The following is a 19,674-nucleotide window of genomic DNA, read 5'->3' as shown; positions in this document are numbered from 1 at the left end:
TTACTGCTGTGGCCCGGGTTCAAGCCTTGGTCAGGGAACTGAGATCCTGCAAGCTGCACGGTGTGGCAAAATAATTTTTTTTTGCCAATGCAAGAGCCAAGAAAGGGTGCCACACACATGCTTAACTTAAATTACTTGGAGATTGTCTTCGTCCATTCAGGCTGCTGTAACAAAATACCACAGACACACAGTTCTAGAGGCTGGAAATCTGAGATTAGGGGTGGCAGCATGGTTGGGTTAGACCTCTTCCAGTTCTCACACTTGTCCCTATATCCTTGAATGGAAGAGGCTACGTGGCTCTGTGGGATCTCTGTAATAGCATCACTAATCCCATCCTGACTATTCCAGGCTCATTACCTAATCATCCTCCAAAGCCTCATCTACCAATACCATCACATTTGGGAGTTAGAATTTCAACATGTGAATTTGTCTGGGGGACATAAGCACTTAGTAGAGATTTACTCTAGACAACCTAAAGATCAATCTAAATAATGTAGAAGCAAGGAAGTAATGCTATCAAAAGATTAGTGGTAAATCAGAAATCAGGTGGACATGACTACATACAGCTAATTATTTTAAATATAATTGCAAAATAGCATGCATCAGTAATTTTTGAAAAAGCAGGTAAATAATATAAAAATTATCAGTTAACTATAAAATTATGCAGTGAAACTACCAGGTTGTTTGAACAAAAACTAGGAAGTACTTTGAGGAGGGGTCTGAGGATATAAAAGTGAATTGATTTTCTCTTACGTAAGTTGATTGATGTTTAATTAAAGGTACTGATAATTAAGTATAGGTTCCAGAGATTTTTTTAAAGTGGCAAAGCAATCACGAGTAGAATGGACGTTTTTATTTTTTTACTAAAATTAAAAAAATTAAGGTATAATTTACTTACATAAAATTTACCTTTTTTAGTGCATAAATCTCTGAATTTTGGCAAACTCATTCAGTTGTGCAACTACCACCACAATTGAAACGTAGAATACTTTAATCACCTGCAGAAGTTTTCCCATGCCCTTTGGTGTAATCAGCTCCCTTTTCAATCCCAGCACTTCGCAACCACTGGTCTGTCTTTCTCCCCTGTAGTTTCCCTTTTCCAGAATGGTCTATAAATGGAATTATACAGTATGTACGTAGTCTAATGAGTCTGCCTTCTTTCACGTAACATAATGCATGTGAGATACATCATGTTGTATGAGTAGTTGTTTCTTTTCATTGCTGAGGAGAATTCCAGTGTATAGATGTAACACGGCTTGTTTATTCAGTCTCCTTTTTAAAAAAATTTTATTTACTTATTTATTTATTGGCTGCATACTTATTTATTTATTGGCTGCATTGGGTCTTTGTTGTGGTGGTGGCCTTTCTCTAGGGGCTACTGTTCATTGTGCTTTGCGGGCTTCTCATTGCAGTGGTTTCTCTTGTTGTGGAGCACAGCACGGGCTCTAGGTGTGCAGGCTTCAGTAGTTGTGGTGCACGGGCTTAGTTGCTCCAAGGCATGTGGGAATCTTCCTGGACCAGGGATCGAACCTGTGTCCCCTACAGTGGCAGGCAGATTCTTAACCACTGTGCCACCAGGGAAGTCCTATTCTGTTGCTGAAGAACATTCAGGTTGTTTCCAGTTTTTGACAAATACAGTTAAAGCCTCTCTATCTATACAGAGAATTATTATATTACCAGAAGGGGGAGAAGGAAAGCAGAATCCATAGAGCAAGAGATAAAAAAAAATTTAAACAAAACCAAGAAAACATAAAAAATAGAAGCATGAAGTAAGATGATAAAAATGAGATGCAAATGTGTGTAACAATAACCGTATTGTTAATCTTTCCATTAAATAATGGAGAATTGAGAGGAAAAAAAATGGTGCTAAGTTTAGGCAACTAAATTTTCCCTTCTTGAAATTTCTTGAAAGGGCCGAAGAACTATCAGGATAGAGCCAACCTGGAATCAGCCCTATTTGTTCTGGAGCTTTGCCAGCTATACCTCTCATACTCAGCACAGTTTCACGTGTCACATACGCTGTTTGCACACAGCACACTTACTTCGCTAACCCACCACCTGCCACAGAGAAAATGTTCTGTAGTATCAGAGCATAGTATAGATAAGGAGGAAAAACAAAGATGGGTCTACAGTAATGTTCAGACAGGACCTGACTAAAGGATGCTGTCAGGAATGCTCTTAGCTCCCTTTCAAGGAGATTTAATGAGGGGGAAGAAGTCTTGTAAGTTAGGGAAGTAGAGACTAATCAACACAATTCCTCTTTTGTCACTGTTGGACAGTCCCCTCAGGAAGGCCTGTGTCAAGAAGTTCATTGAAACTGAGTCCCCCTAAAACTGAGTTCCCTTGCTGAGTTTATGATTAATCTTTCTGTCCAGAACTTTATTTGCTTTTTTGTCGCACCCTCTGTCCCCCTCAAGATTGAGGAGTGTCAAAGAAAAGGGGAGTTTGAAACCAAGCAGGGCCCTGCAGGGCCCTGTCAGGTACAAAGGCCCCTCCATGTCCCCAGTTCTTTGTAGGAAAAGGCTTTAGCCACCTAGGCTTCCCTGAGTTCCAAAGAGCAGACTCAAGCAGTTACTAGTTGGGGAGGTAAGGGAACGCAGAAACAGAGGAAAAGTAGTCAAGAAACAACAGTTCAGTGATAAACCTGAGGTCTAATTCCTCCTCAAGGGGTACAGAAAACAATCTGACACATATCCTTTTCTGTAGTAACTAAAGACCCTCACCCAGGAGGAGGATGGTGACTGTGTGCTGACCACAAACACACAGACCCCAGACTGGCTGGAACCAGAAGGTTGATGATAAAGATTCCTGAAACACCACCCTGTTACCTCATCACCAACCAATCAGAAGAAAGTCATGCCCCCTGTAACCCTCACACCAAATATTGCTTTTAAAAGCCCTTCCCTGAAAGCCATCTGGGAGTTTGGGGCTTTTGAGCATGAGCTGCCTATTCTCCTTGCCTGGTGCCTGCAAAAAACACTGCACTTTCTTCACCACATCCTGGTGTCAGTCGACTGGCTTTGCTGAACAGCGGGCATGCGGACCCAAGTTCGGTCTGGTGTCACCACGGTTACAGAGGGACCGTGCCTGCTGTCAGTCTCTGGTTGCGGGGCTCCTCTTTACATGGAGCCCCAGGAAGAACGTGGACAGGTCCCATCACACACTAGGTTGCATTGGTTAAGCTTTCAGTTATGCAGAATAGGTGGAGGAGTAATCTCTGACGAGGTGAAAGCATGGAAGGCTCGGATAATTGGGGGTGAGCTTGTGGTTGAATTGGCCTTTTGTAAACTTAGTTTATGGATAGAATTTGGTCCAGTGGGGGAAAGTAGAGAGGGGCATTCGAGTAAGGGGATTACAAAAGAAGACTCAGACAGGACTGAACTTTGAAAATTCTTAAATCACATGCATCAGTAGAAAACAGAGAACTATCAGAAGATTTTTGAACTGGGAATAAGATGTTATAAGTAGTGTTAAAAAGTATTAGAGTGGCACAATTATACAAAGTAGTGTTGTAATACCAGTAATTGCTAATACTGCCCCTGGTAAGTGTTTTATTATTCAACCTCCACAAGAGCCCTATGATGTAATTATTATCTGTTAACGAGGTAAATTTGAAGATCTAATTGACTTTATTAGGCAATTCATGAATCCTGCAGCATCCCACCTAGCAACTAAAAGGGTGCTCTAAAAGGTTGTATGAAATCGAAGGTTTTTATAGGAAGAAGGGTGAGGCAAGGGAGTTATTAGCAAAAGGAAAGAAGGAATTATTTTTAGGCCAGGACTTCTTTTGTGGGAGGAAGAGAACAGTAAGGGTTTTATCATGTAGATTACCTCTTCTTCCTCTCCGGGATGGATAGGCTCCACTTGGCAGATGACCTCATTGGTGCTGACCAAAAAATTCCAGTTTGGTTGATTAAGATTGCATTTCTGGTGTTAGGTATTAAATCTAAGTTTGGTATCTTGGGCTTTACCATAAGCGACACCATGTTGGGCCTTTGGTTTTTGTCTTTAACATCCCGATGTACACAAGAGGAGAGTCAGCAGGCAGCGTGATCAGTTAAGATCCAAAGGTAGTGAGTAGTCTGAGTTCTAGATCGTGAAGGAAAGACTAAAATTGTGGGACTGGAAATGGAGAGCAGTAAGTCTATGATGACTCTATGGGTGTCAAGCCTAAGTGACTCAAAGAGTAAAGTCACCAGTCATCTCTCTCTGTTTTTACTCCTTATCTGTGCTATACTGTAGGTCACTGCTTATTGACTAATTGGTTATATTGAAATGAAGTATAACTTGCTAGTGTTGGAAGACCAGGAAATATGTTTTCCACTAGCTTGAGAGTGATTTCTAGTGTTTTTTTGTTTTCTTTTTTGGCCATGCCACATGCAGCATGCGGGATCTTAATTCCCTAACCAGGGATCGAACTCGTGCCCCCTGCAGTGGAAGTGTGGAGTCTTAACCACTGGACTGCCAGGGAAGTCGCTGATTTCTATTTTTAAATGTCAGAAAACAAGCAACGTTAGATATATGGTTGGAAAAATGTTATGCTGTTAATATTTAGATTGTGCTCTAAGTTAGGTTGTTCTGTCTTACGAGCAATATTTTCTTTTTACGAACATTTGTGCCTAAAATATTTTAATGCTTTGGGGGTAACTCAAGATGCATTTTGAATTTGCAGGCTACTTTACTTTTGATTATTTTTAAATGTATGTGAAAAGAAAGTGGAGTTCTGGTGAATTTTTAAACATGTAAGGTGGTTATATAGAGTCAAATTTAGATTTTTTTTTCGTTCTTAAGTTCACAGAAATATTGTATTTGCCTTTCTAGAGACTAGAGGAAAAAATGACATTGAAAGGAAATTTCCATATCTTTGCATGGAATTGACTCCAGCTAATTGTATCGTGTAACGAAAATTTTATTTGGTTGCTAAAATAAATATACTAAGAAGGTAAATAAGTCAGAAATTTAGCTCCTCAGGTTCATAGGCCTGATGCTTGCTTGCTTATTGGATTCATTCATTCATTCCAGAAATGGTAGTTGATCATTTGTTTTTTAATCCTCCACTGTTTTCATTGTTTACCTTAGAAGTACAATTCAGTACAGGGTGAAATTTATTATAAAGACTACTTATGTAGCCTTTGAAAAAACTATTCCAGTTTGCTCATCCCAGAATGAATCTCACTAGCTATATGGTCTTAGGTGTTTAGTTTTCTTATAGGTGGAAAGAGCAGTTGGATCTAGAATTTCCATTAAAGTCGTCCAGTTTTAAAGGTTTCTAAAAAAAATTTTTTTAAGACAAGTTTTGTGGAACTCACCAATGTTGTTTTGTGGTACCAAAGGGCATGTGTGTTGACAATGAATGAGAATGAATATGCATACCTAGATTTGAGTCTTAGTTCTACCAGTTAACTAACTTAGCGGTAATAAAGTTAGTTGACATTTACCCAGGATTTACTATGTACCAGGCACAGATTTAAGTGCTTTACCTTTATAATCCCTTAATCTTCACAAGAACCCTGTAGTATTTGAATTGCTGTAATCGTACCCATTTTACAGGTGAGGAAATTGGGGACACTAAGAGGTTAATTTACCTCCAATAAGAATCAATAAATACAGAGCCAGTGTTTGGACATAGGTAGTCTGAGTCTAGAGCTGGTATGATTGACAATAGTGTAATACTGCCAGCCACTTAATCTCTCAGATATTATCTTTTTTAATCTATAAAATGAAGCTCATTTCACTCTTTCTTCTTGGTTGGTATGTATGAGGCTCAAATAAGTAATGCAAAGGTTCTTAAACTGTTGGCCTGAACCAGTGTCATTGCTACCTGGGAACGTGTTCAAATGCAAATTCCTAACTTGGTGACTCAGAAACACTAGAGGTGGGGTCCAGCAATCTTGTGTTTTAACAAGCCCTCCTGGTGATTCTGATGCATGCTAAAATTTGTGAACTACTGGAATAGTAAATATTGAATTTATAAAAGAATATTTACAATGCTTGTATAAAAAGAAACTAATACCACCCCCTGTATGTATCCCCATATAATGAATTTCAGAAATAAGTTCTCTGTATGTTAGCACTGTACCCATGCTTCTCCCTAATAGTCTGACACCCTAGCCCCACCCTGGAAGTAAAAGTATTCTGAAATTAGTGTATTTTATTTTCAGAGTTTTTTCCCTATAGTTTACCCTATATATGTGTATATTTTAAAAACCTAATTCATTTAGTGTTCCAAGATTTTGAATTTTATCTAAAGGCACCTGTGTATATCTCTCCTGTATTTTTTTTTTTTAATTTGCTCAACATTTTGTTAGTGGTACGTGTGCAAATTTGATGAATGTATTCATTTTCCCTGCTGTATTCTATTTGAATATAACATAACTTATTTCCCCATTTTCCTTTCAATGGACATTGGGTTGATTCCAGTTCTTCCTACTACAAACACTGCTACTGTGAACATTCTTATATATATTTCTTGGTACACTTGTGTAAGAGTTTCTCTGGGGCACTGGTTTTCAAATTGTTTGACCTGTAGTCTATAGGAAGAAATGCACTTTACATCATAATCGAGCAATTTCAGCTTGCTTGTTATAGTATAGAGAAATACAATGGACTTTTTTTGGTATATTGACCAAAATTGGGTCCTAAAACCTCCTTAACCTTGCTCATTAGTTCTAGTAACTTTTGTAAATGCCTTAAAATTTTCTATATAGATGACCATATCATTTGTTAATAAACACAGCTTTATGATATTCTTTCCAATTAGTAAGCTTTTAATTTCTTTTTCTTGCATTATTGCACTAGCTAGAATCACATTAAAATGTGGAATAGAAAGCAGATATCCTTGCCATGTTCCCAGTATTAGGGAAGCACATTTAATATTTGATGGTTCAGTATGTACGCTATAGGTGCATGGGATGCTTTTTATCAGATTAAAGATATTCATAATTTGCTGACATTTTTTTATCGTTAAGGGTTATCAGATTTTATCAAATGCCTTTTCTGCATCTACAGAGATGATCATATTTTTTTCTCTCTTTTTATCTTAATGTGGTGGATTACATTGATTTTTGAATGCTCCTGGAGCTGTTTAGAAACTGTTGTTCAGTTTCCAAGTGTTCTGGGATCTTCTAAATGTCTTTCTGTTATTGATTTTTAATTTAATTCCATTGTAGTCAAAGAACATGCTTTGTATGATTTGAATCCTTTTCAGCTAACTGGGACTTTTTCTGTTGCCTGATCTGCATCATTTCTGGGTCTTTTTCTCTTGATTGATTTTTCTCCTAACTATGGGCGATTATTTCTCTCCTTCCTTGTATGCCTGGTAATCTTGATCTGGATGTCAGACATTATAAATTTTATCTTGTTGGTAGTTTGAGCCTTGTTCTGGGATGGAGTTGAGTTATGAGGAAACTTTCATTCTTTCCAGGTTTACATCTGATTTTTATTAGGTGGGATCAGCACAGCCTGTAGTCTAGGGCTGGTTTGGTTGCATTACCAAGGCAATACTCCTGAATACTCAAGCCAATGGCCATGTACCACAAAGTTTCTCAGCTCTGGTTGTGAAAGTGCACTGTTCCCAGCCCTGTGTGAGGCTTGGAAATTGTTCCTCCTGTTCTTTTCCAGTGATTCTTTTCCTTGCCCTCGGGAATTTCCTTCACACGCATGTGCTGATCAGTAATCAGCTTAAGCTAGTAGGGAACTTGTGTAGCCCTCATCTCTCTGATTTTCTGCGCTGGATGTTCTAGTCACCTTGACTTCCCTGAATTCTCAACTCTCATCCCTCATCTCAGGGTGACTCCTGGGCTCTGTTTGGGTTTCTCCTCCCTGTACTTTTGCCTGGAGATGCAACTGTAGATTTCCCTCATGTATTTCTCTTCTCCCAGGCATCACTCTCCTGCATTGCATGTTGATCAGTGTCTGAAAACCAACGAGTCATATTTTGTCCATTTTTTAGATGTTTAAGACAGGATAGTTCATCTGATCCCTAATGTGTTCTTTGGTCCACTTTGGCCACAAGTCGAAATGAATATGTATTTTTTTGAGAGAGAAAAATATTCCAAATTCGTACCGAATTTCCAGTTCAAATAGATTAGCCCAGAGTTATATATCTTTTTGATGTCTTACTTCTCTTTTCTGTTAAGATAAAAACCTTGGTTCCAAAGACATTACCAATACTTACTTATTTTTATGTTTCTTACTGTTTTATTCTTACAGCAACCCTAAGAAGTAGGCAAAAACACCAGGTTACAAGTGTTACTTTATTGGTGAGGAAACTGAAGCCCAAAAGAGGAAATGACCTGCCTGAGAGTCCAGAATGGTAGATTTTGGGCCAAGCTGTGGCGAGTACCTTCAATAGCCCGACTGTAATTTAGTGGCATTTTCCTCTGGCACACGCCGGGCTCCCATTTCTTCATTCATGAAGCAAGGAGGTTTGCCAGATCTCTTCAGTGTCTGGCTTTCTCCTCGGTTCTTTGCTCTTCTGATTTGCCCTTCCCTCCCAGCCACACGTACCCACATTCTGTCTTTTCATGGTGTGACTCCAGTGTATATAATACAGGAGAAGCTGGGCTTCAGTTCTAAGACCCTCCTGAATGTAACCCGTGAGTGACTGATGGACCTTGTCCTGGGACAGGCCTTACAGGGGCAGACGTAAGCCCAGGTCCAAAGCTGCTGCTTTGTATTTGCATTTTCAAGTTGGTGATTTTAAATTAGTGGGTTTTCCAGCCTGGTTGGGGATCATTTGTTTTCTCAGTGAACTGTGTTTTGTCTCAAATTTCATATATATATGGAGAAAATAGTCACTAACATTGTTGACTCTCATTTCAAAGTGCTTGTTCTACATTCCACAGTAATCGGTGGCATTTATTTATTTTTGGCTGCGCCACCACAAGCGGGATCTTAGCTCCCCGAGCAGAGATAGAACCTCAGCCTCCTGCATTAGGAGTGCAGGGTCTTAACCTCTGGACCACCAGGGAAGTCCCGGCTTTTATCTTTAGATTCTGTATTCCTCAATTATGATTTTTGTCCATAAAGTAGATGTTGCAGACTCAGCCCAATCTTAGATCTGACTATTTTTATCTTCGATCTGTCTCATTTTTATTTAATAAGAATGCATACCAAGAAGAACCTGATAATAATACCTTATTTGATTAGGGGAAGGTGTTCTGGACTTGTTAGTAAATTAATGTTTTTACTTTGTCATTAAAACCCTGCCTTAGTTGTCGTCAGATTTTTTTTTTCTCTTTTACTTTTCCTTAACAAGAAAAGAGATTGGTTGAAAGGGATAGAAGCGCATAGAAGTATAAGCATAGTAACATCGGAATGTGTACCTTTACTGTTATACCCAGATTGAGAGTGCTATAGTGAGTCCATGATTGAGGCATCGCTGGTATTCTGAATAACACCCTGAGCCCTCAGCTGAATCATTGTAGAAATGCTTGGAAGGGGCAGCAAGGAAATGGTTAAAATACTAATTATTTCTGGACTCTCATGCTGTTTCTTAGGGGAGCTCTGTACTTAGCCGCCTGCAATAAAAAGGGTTTGGTGTCCTTAAGGGCATCTGCCCTTCGTTGTCCAGTGTTACCTTGTTAGGATTGAGGCCAGCTTGTTCTGTTATCTCTACAGTCTTTCCTGATTCCCACTTTTCATTGAATACCTTCCACTGTCCTATTGGTGAGAGTGGTTGTGTCCATCTTTGAGGATGTGGCTGCCACCGTGCCCAAAGTGGGAAGCCAGACAGGGCAAGAAAGGGGAAGGGGGAAAAGGGAAGGTAACTGCCATTTAGCCTGTGTCTCCCAGGGCTTGTCATCTTCCTAGGGGCTCTGCTACATTCTGCTCTTTAGAAGAATATACTGGTGCCTCCATTTCTTACACCAGGGAAAACCTCCTGGTGTCTGTAGAACAAAGACTTCCTGTTCTGTGATTTTGAGTTGCCTTATTTTAGCTCTACATAGTCATGTAAATTTAATTTCATATTAATTTAAATGAGATAACTGGGAGGTAATCATTTGGTACCAGTGAGGAAATTAATAAACCATAGTTGAGTTTATATCTGTGAAAAATCTCTCCCATTAAAGATATATTTATCTGTGACTTCCCTGGTGGTCCAGTGGTTGAGAATTGATCTTGCGATGAAGAGGATGCCTGTTCCATCCCTGGTCGAGGTAGGATCCCACGTGCTGCGGGGCAACTAAACCCACACGCCACAACTAGAGAGCCCACGTGCTGCAACTAAGAGCCCATATGCTCTGGAGCCCATGCACCACAACTAGAGAGAAGCCCATGCGCCATGACTAGTGAGAAACCTGTGCACCGCAAAGAAGTGAAGAGCCCACATGCGGCGATGAAGGACCCCGCGTGCTGCAACTAAGACCCAATGTAGCCAAAAAATATATGTATGTATATAATCCCTCAAATAGATATTTCTAAAGAATAACCAATGAACTGGTCATGAAATCTCCTAACTGATCATGAAATTCTCCTAAAGGTCTAGAAAATGAAGTTAGGAAGCCTGTTAGAGCTGCTTCTATGAAGTACTGTTGGTGACAAGTAGAAGCTGATGTCCTCATCTGACAGCCCCTGATCTGAATGACCAGTCTGAAGCCTAATTAGAATGATCAGCATGGGATGAAGTGAGAGAGTAGCATAGACGTGTATACACTACCAACTGTAAAATAGGTAGCTAGTGGGAAGTTGCTGTATAACAAAGGGAGATCAACTCGATGATGGGTGATGCCTTAGAGGGCCAGGACAGGGAGAGCAGGGGGCAGTCGCAGGAGGGAGTGGATATGGGGATATATATATATATACAGCTGATTCACTTTGGTGTACCTCAAAAGCTGGTACAAGAGTGTAAAGCAATTATATTCCAATAAAGAGCTTTAAAAAAAACCCACCTTTTTCTTTTACTTCTGGGGTCCTACTTCCTGTTGAATCTGATTCTCTGATCCTTGTAGTAGACTGGAATATTAAAAAGCAAAAGAAAAAAGTCCGCTCAGCCTTCTAGGACATTATTGTATTGACCCCAGGGTGAAGCTAAAGATGAGGTCTGCCTTTTAAGTCTTTATAGTTCTAATGGCTGAAAGTAGGCAGATCAAGATAAAAACGGAAAAGATGAAGTTTGATCATCTTGCTAACATAGCAGATAGCTCAGGTCAGGACCTCATTCTTTCTTTCATAGCTGTTACCAAAGCCTAATAGCAGATGTCATGTTTTAATTATTCTTCAGGGGGTTGTAATTTGAAGATTTATGAAAGATCCTGATTTATCAGAAAGATTAAATACTAGTAACCCATCAACTTTTCACTGCCGAAAGCAGTCCTCATACTGGGGCCTGTCAGTCTATTCTGTTGGTTTCTTGTTGCCTAATCCTAAGACCTCAGATTTCTTCTTTTTCCTCTCTCATAAAAGTCTAGTTTGAAAGAAAAGGCCAAGCCAAATCAAAGATTTGGTAAAATGCAAACTCTTTTACATTTGTAGACATACTGTCTTGTCTAGTTGGCTCTGCAAAATTGTAGTTTTCACGATATAAACAGTAGGCTGCTCAGGGCAGAATTCTAGCAGCTTGTCTTTCACAGCCTTGCACAGAGCAGCCAGCAAGGCGGTTCATACACAGCGACTCCCTGCTCTTGTTTAATTTCCTCAGACAAAACAAGAGATTGCGGTGGTGCCTGTTGATTTGAAACGACACAACTAGTTTCTCTTGCCTCTTATCATAACCTCGTGAATCAGAGGCTGTTGGAGCCGAAGGGACCCTTAGAGTCATCTGGTCCAATGCCTAGTTTACAGATGGGAAACGGAGGCCCAGACAAACTCATCCAAGGTCATGTGTGTGTAGCTGGTAGAACTGAGTTGGTTTTGTTTAACCCGAAGGGTTTCCTGTATTTCTTCTTTCTCTGTCTTCCTCTGTAACAGTTATTCATGTTCCAGGGAGAAAACGTGATCCACTGAGTGTGTGAGTTGTATGCCTGTTCTTGAAATAGCACCAGACAGCAGACAGCGTGATCACCAGTCACCGATTTGTATGATAAAGCTTATTTGGGGAAATTGGAGTCACATTTGATGAAAGAATCCTAAGGCAGACAACATACGGAGAATCTGTCAGGCTCTTTTCTTCCAGGTATTCCAGGGCATCCCCTTGCCTCCCTGGACCAGTCTGGTAAATGGGATGAATGGGTCCTCACAGGACCGCATCAGTAACAGCTTTGCAGCTCATACCGCTGGGTTCCTTGGGGCAAGGTGCTGACCCCTTCTGAGTCTCAGTTTCCTCACTAAGTAATATGGTAATTGACACCCACGCCATACAATTACTAGATTCCATATGGAAGTGAAACCATGAACTACAATGGAAATGAAGTGCATTAAGCAGGGGGATGGGGAGGACGTGGTTCTAAAGTGTGTAGTTGGCGTGAATAGATGACATTGTAAGTGATTGGAAATCTTACTAGTATTTCTGCCCAAAGACATGGAAACAGATAGTACAAATGTCCTCTAACCGGTGACTTGTCACCGCAGCAAAAGGCATTGCTAAAGGATGTGTTTCCCATGTGACGCTCTTCAAAGGCTTGGGTTGGAAAGACAGAGTTGCTAGTGTAATTAACAAAAAGAAGCTGGAGAGGTGATTTGATATCCCTTTCTTGAGCGGTGGGAAAGCACAGCTGCTGCTTCTGAGGGAAGCAGAAGTACCTAGAAGTTTGGGGAAGAAGTGAACAACTGAATTGATTGGTGGGTTTTATAAAAGCCACTCTTGTGCCTTGAGCACCTTCTCTGGTGCCTTGGAATGTGAAAGACACAAAGTAAAGTGTAACCAGGCCCCCATTCATGACGGGTTTACCTTCTGATAGCTGGCAGATTATCTGTGACACAAAATTATCTGTGATTAGAAACCCAAACTGTTTTAAAGGAAGAATTGCAGGACATGGGAGAAAAAAGAGATCTTTGCAGGGTGATAGGGAGTCAGTAATCATTTGTTGAATTGTATTGTGAATGTGAGCTTTGCAATGTGAGGAAGAAAAAGATAAGTAGTTCCAGGCAGAGGTAAACCGTGAGTGGAGCACGGAATTCAGGGGAGATTATGAGTCTTGACTGGAGCAGAGGGTGGAATTTAGCAGATGATGGAGGCAAAGGTGGGTAATTAAGGCTGGGATAATTTGGGGAGCACTTTGATTGTCAGGCTTAGGAATCTAGGGTTTAAGGACACATAATAGTCTGTGGTGTGTGTGTGTGTGAGGGGGGTGTGTGTGTGTGTGTTTACCGCAGTCCTTGGTAGGTGTTTGTAGCTTGGGGCTACAGTGCCAGGTACTGCTTGTGAGAGCTTCTGCTTACTTTCCTGGTGACTAAGAACAAGGAAGAGGTGAAGCCTGGCGATTACCCAACACATTGTGACACAGCAACCTCTCTACTTCCTGATTCCCTCTGCTGGCGGTGCTGGTAGAAGGAACCAGTTCGGTGGGAGGCAGTGAATGGGGGCTCAGGGGAGTCGAGGATGTGAGATCTACATTTTCTAAAGAGAACCAGCCGTATACTTAGCGGACAAAACATTTGAATCAAGTAGCGGTCAGACGAAGGAAGTGAACTTCAGTGGATGAGTAGCTGTGGCCTGGTGGCCCACAAAGGAGTGTAGGAGCCGGGACCTAACTCCTCCTTCTGAATTCTGTGTAGTTTCTCCTAACCCACTTCATCAGCCTGACCTTGTTCTGAATTCATAATATAGTCCCAAAGTTCAATAGTAAATCAGTTGCAGCATAATCTGTCCCGGCATCTGTGCCAAAACTACAGAACACCACATATTTGGGTGGTTCTTTTCAAAAAGAGAGGTCACTTGAAAAAAGTGGGGCTGGAGGTCTGCTCCTTGCTTTCTGGGATAGATTGATTGTGATGTAAGGCAAAGCCTGCGGTCAGGCTCAGGAAGAGCAGTAGGTGCCACGATTGGCACTGGCAGGGATCCTTTCTTCCCTTTTTCATGACCCTTGTGGGATCCGGCAGATGGATTTATGGAGTGAGGGACCAGCCTCCTGCTCATCAGAGCTGCAGAGACGGGGAACACTGTGGGTTCCTTGGATCGTCAGGTAAACGCCTAGAACCGAATATCTAAGGTGGTTCTTTTTCCCTGAAAGGATGCAGCTCACTCATCATGAGAGAGGGGAAGAAATAAATCCCCTTAAAAAAAAAAGCTACATGGAAGTCTAATTTACATACCATAAAATCCACCCATTTTAAGCATAAAGGTCATTGACTTTTTAGGAAATATGCAAAGTTATAGGACCATCACCACAATCCAGTCCAGTTTTAGGATGTTTCCATCTCTCTGTAAAGCTCCCTGGTGCCTGTTGTGCTCAGTCACCATTCCCACCCCCAACCCCAGGAACCACTCATCTGCCGTATGTTACCGATAGACTGGCCTCTTCTGGACATTACAGGTAAATGAAAGCCTAACATATGTTTTGTGCATATGACTTTCGTTTCACATAATGTCTTTGAAGCTCATCCGTGTTGTACCATGTGTTGAGCATGTGTTAGTATTTCATTCCTTTTTATTGCTGAGTGATATTCCATTGTATGGTCAGACTGTGTTGTACTTATCCATTGATTCTTCAGTGGATGAATTGTTTCTCGTTTTTGGCTTTTGTGACTAATGCTGCTATATTGGTTTCTTGTGGCTGTCCTAACAAATTACCATAACCTTGGTGACTTAAAACAACAGGATTTTATTCTCTCCCAGTTTTGAAGGCCAGAGGTCTAAAATCAAGGTGTTGACCGGCTGTGCTCCTTCTAGAGGCTCTAGGGGAGACTCATTCTTGCCTCTTCTAGCTTCTAGTGGTCATGGCAATTCCTGAGGTCATGTTGCTTCAGTCTCTGCCACCATCCTCATGTTGCCTTCTCTTCTGTGAGACTCTCAAAACTCCCTCGATCTCTCTCTTATCTGATACATGTGATTGTGTTTAGGGCATACCCTGAATTTCCAGTATAATATCCTCTTCATATTCTTAACTTACTCACACTTTTTGTCACCTAAGGCAACATTCGTAGGTTCCAAAATCTGATATGGATATCTTTGGGTGGGGGGGGAGGCTGCTTTTCTGCCTACCACAACAGCTGTGAATATTCCCATGAAGTTTTTGTGTTGACACATTTCCAATTCTCTCTGTAGATAACCGGGCATGGAATTGCTAGGTTGCATGTAAATTTATGTTGAACTTTTTAAGAAACTGCCAAACTGTTTTCTGAAGAGGTTGTGACATTTTCCATTCCTACCAGCAATGCATGAGGGTTCCAGTTTCTCCACATTCCTGCCAAGTCTGCCTTTAAAAATTAATAGCCATTCTGGTGCGTGTGAAGTTGAATCTTGCTGTGGTTTTTTTTTAAAACATCTTTTTTTTTTTTTTTTTTTGGCACACGGGCTTAGTTGCTCCGTGGCATGTGGGATCTTCCTGGAGCTGAGGGATCGAACCCCTGACCTCTGCATTGTCAGGCGGATTCTTAACCACTGCGCCACCTAGGAAGCCCCTCGCTGTGGTTTTCATTTGCATTTCCCTGGTGATTAATGGTTGTTGGACATCTTTTCTGGTGCTTATTAGTCATCATATATGATTCTTGGTGAAGTGTCTCTTCAGAGCTCTTACCCATCTTGCGATGGGATTGTCTTCTTCTTTTGGAGTTAGAAGAGTTAGTCTGTTGTTTTGTACAACTGTGGTCCAGTCATTGCTAGTCCTAAGGACTGTGGTGATGGAGGTCATCTTGATAAGGAAGTGCTGGGGTACCCCATTTCCCTGGGGATGCTTAGAGCTGGGGCAAGACAGCCACCCAGTGTTAGCCTATTATGGGGGGTAGATGGGACTCACAAATGGTCCTTTGGCTGCCAGTTACTGTGTCAGGGAAGCTGGGAGACAGCTCTCCCTATGCTTTAGAGCTCATAAGCTCAGTGGTGTTGTAGGCTGATACCTCTTTTCACCATTTTAATTGAGTTATTTCTGTAATAACACATTTACTATCTCTCTTCCCATACTAAACTATTAAAAATCCCTGATACAGGAACCACATCTGTATGTTTCAACACTCTCTCTCTGGTCTCTAGCACAATATGTGGTACGTAGCAGGCAACCAACCAATATTTGTGGGGTGGAGGAATGACTAAAATACCAGTAATGGGGGTCTAGGAGGTTGCTCTCTGCTTTCCAGTGGGGGATTCACCTGAAATCATAAAAGAGAGAGAAGTGGTTCACTAACCACTAAATGTGCTCTTTGGTGACTTGTATTTTTTTATTTTTTAAATATGTTTAGTGACTTGTATTTTTTTAAAAAATATGTTTGGTGACTTGTATTTTAACTGCCACTGATGCCATCATTTCCCTCTCTTCTGCTCTTCTTTCTCCTTTCCAGCGATCTATAACTACAACGCCTCTCAAGATGTGGAGCTGTCCCTGCAGGTTGGTGACACGGTTCACATCCTGGAGATGTATGAGGGTAAGTCTGGATGGCCTTGCGCCAGACTTGGGGCAAGTCCCAAACAGTGGAAGTTACTTATTCATAAGGTACTTAGAGCAAATATCAACATGCTTTACTTCCTGAAGTGGTGCTGGTAAAAATCCAGGAAGTGCTTAGGGTATACAGTTTTTGTACTGAGGGTGATTTCAAAACAGCCAGCTGAGTGCAGGAGCGCAGACATGCCCAGACATCAGAATCAAAATATGTGACTCTGGGGACCTCCCTGGCGGTCCAGTGGTTAAGACTCTTCGCTTCCACTGTAGGGGGCGTGGGTTCGACCCCTGGTCGGGGGAACTAAGATCCCGCGTGCTGCGCAGTGTGGCAGGGCAGGGGTTTTTTCCTAATTAAGAAAAAATATACACTACTGACTTTCAAAAATATAGAACTCTTAAAAATTACACAGATAACCCACGCTCCCTTTTTTTAATGTAGTTGAGAAAACTGATGGTCAGAGGGACTAATGTGCCTCATGTCATACAACTAGTGACAGCGCCAAATCAGATGAGGCACTGTTGATTTCCAGTGGCTTCCCATGACGCAAGACCTTCATACGTGAACGATGATATCTTTTCATAAGGACTGAAAATAAATAGGGAAAGCATACAATTCAACTCAAATTCTAAAAGGCAAAAACTTTTATTTCTTGGTAAAATTCTCTCAGATAAAATAATTAAACTGATAAACATTAAAAGGAAAATGTGACTCTGAACGTAGAAGGGTCCGATGCGGTGCTGGCTGTGGAGGAGCCACGTGCGCCACTGGGCTGGTGGGAGCTCGAAGGAAGCCTGGCTGATGAAGTGGCTCTTCCTTCTCAGCACTAAATGTTGCCAGACTCCGGGAGAAATGAGCGAGAGACTTACTGGTGTTGCTGAGATTCCTTCAGAGACTCAGGTCGGGAGGACTGTAGGTCCAGAAAGCCTACTAGTGTATTTCCTGCAACTAGGTCAGGCTGGGGAGGGGGTCCCAGTTAACCTGTAAGTGGGCTGTCGGGCAGTTACCCAGGGCTCCCGGGTCACCTGAAGGACACAGGTCGTGTCTGCACCCACCCCACCCCACCCTGGGCTTCTCGCTCCAACTCAAGCTTTCTAAATCCTCATGGAACTCCTCCATGTTGCCACATTTCTATTCCAAACACCTGGAGCGCAACACACGTCTCTAGGCTACTGACGCTTAGGATCAAAGCAAAGAACATTGAGGGTCCATTGATTCTCTCTGAAGACTGGGGCAGGAAGGAGGTGGGAAGCTAGGAAGATTTTTCTCATAGGTTGAGGCTTGCTAGGATAGGAACTCTGGATTTACAGGGTCTGGCCCTGCACATAAATGGTTGTGATGATGGCATGGCAAGGGTGGCTGTCTGAAATCCAGTGCAGCTTCTGAGGATAAGACAGACAGACACAGGATGGGGAAGAGGAGATGGGAAGTCAGAAGGAAAGGAAGTGGGACTCAGCCAAAGAAAAGCTAAGTCGTCTGCCACATTGCACAGAAGACTCTGCTGTTCCTGCTGCCTCACTGTAGTTTTAGGCAGAGAGCTGGTGGTTTGCATTATTCTTCTCCCTTTCATACACTTCAGAGTGACTTCACGCAGCTTCCAGGGGCGGGGGTAGGGAGGAAGGGCTGCGTGGACTCTTCCCACTCTATTCTCTCTCTTCTGTTTTTATTCTCACCCTCTTAGATCCAGCCAAACATTGATTCCATGGCATCAGCAAGACACTAGGGATAATCTACTTAAATTCTTGAACTCCTTCGCATATTGAAACCATAGCCTTACTAGGTCATACCACTTTGGTCAGGGGCCAGATAATCCACTATATCTAGTCTTTATGGACACACATTTTTCCACTGTACACATAAGAGGCACATATTCAGTTTCCATGGACTTAAAAATAATGTATATTTTGTAATTATTGGGTGCGAAGTTTTAGAGATGACAATTAGATTCTGATTTGTCACTTTTTTTTAATTTGCTATATGCTAACCTTTTTTTTTTTTTTTTTGCTTTTTCAGTTCCTGAGAGAACTATGTTAAATCTTCCACCGTGATTGCAGTTTGTGTCAATTTACAGTGGTGTCAGTTTTTTGCTTTCTGTAGGCTCAGACCTGTTTTCAGGTGTATACAATTTTCAAATTGTTATATTAGACAATTCCAACTTTTAATTCCTGTTTGTAAAACTTTTTATCACTATCCTCATCTCTAGTAATGCTTTTTTTCCTTAGTCTGTTTTGTCTGAAATTGCAGCTAGTTCACTGGCAGTGCCAGGGCTCCCATTTTTGTCCTCTTGGCCCCGCAAGGCTGTCAGAAATGCTGTTCAGCCACTGAGGAATGTTTTCTTAATTCAGCAGATGGTCTGAGAGGAAAGCAGCCCCCATTGCTGGACTCATCTTTCTGAGTTTGGTCTTTTTTTAGATCTAGACCTGGTAATTCTTCACTTTACCACCTTAGCTCCGGGGGGGGGGGTGTGTGTGTATGTGTATGTACGTATTGTACTGTCAAGCTTTTCTAATTGACCTGCAGAGTGTGGGAGGGAAGAGTGGAGAGTTGATCTGAAGTCAAGTAGATGATACCTTTTAAATACACTTTCAAAATTCATTTTTTCATTTTTAATGTGACCCTAGTGTTTCTTGAAATAGTTGGTTGAAGCACTTTGTCCTCATAGGATTCATATTAATGGTAACTTAAAACAATTTTTTTTAATTAAAAAAAATTTATTTATTTATTTATTGGCTGCATTGGGTCTTCATTGCTGCACACGGGCTTTCTCTAGTTGCGGTGAGTGGGGGCTGCTCTTCCTTGCGGTACTTCTCAGTGCAGGCTTGTCAGTGCAGTGGCTTCTCTTGCTGCGGAGCACCGGCTCTAGGCATGTGGGCTTCAGTAGCTGTGGCTCACGGGCTCTAGAGCACAGGCTCAGTAATTGTGGCGCACGGGCTTAGTTGCTCAGCGGCACGTGGGGTTTTCCTGGACCAGGGATCGAACCCATGTCCCCTACATTGGCAGGCGGATTCTTAACCACTGCGCCACCAGGGAAGTCCCATTAATGGTAATTTTAAGTGTGCGTATTATTTATACTTTACCAAGCAATTTCCCAATCGACCCATGAGCATTCCTAAAAGTGGCACTCCTATGGACCAAGCTAACGTGGTCACTGAGCTTGGTTGAATATCAATATAAGCACACAAACTCGTCTGTTTCAAATACCTT

General features: G+C 41.6%; 1 protein-coding gene across 1 annotated transcript in view; it reads left to right on the top strand.

Annotated features, from left to right (window-relative positions):
- The window catches only part of LOC130844351 (dedicator of cytokinesis protein 5-like), an 87,523-nt gene that overhangs the window by 39,534 nt on the left and 28,315 nt on the right, over positions 1-19,674 (top strand). Inside the window, exon 2 of the mRNA XM_057720640.1 lies at positions 16,375-16,458. Coding sequence (XP_057576623.1) covers positions 16,375-16,458 — 84 coding nt within the window. The remainder of the gene's footprint in view (positions 1-16,374; positions 16,459-19,674) is intronic.

Source organism: Hippopotamus amphibius, chromosome 2, assembly GCF_030028045.1.
Source record: "Hippopotamus amphibius kiboko isolate mHipAmp2 chromosome 2, mHipAmp2.hap2, whole genome shotgun sequence".
Taxonomy (NCBI): domain Eukaryota; kingdom Metazoa; phylum Chordata; class Mammalia; order Artiodactyla; family Hippopotamidae; genus Hippopotamus; species Hippopotamus amphibius.
Note: the sequence above shows the minus strand (reverse complement) of the source record. Positions and strands in the feature narration are given on the sequence as shown.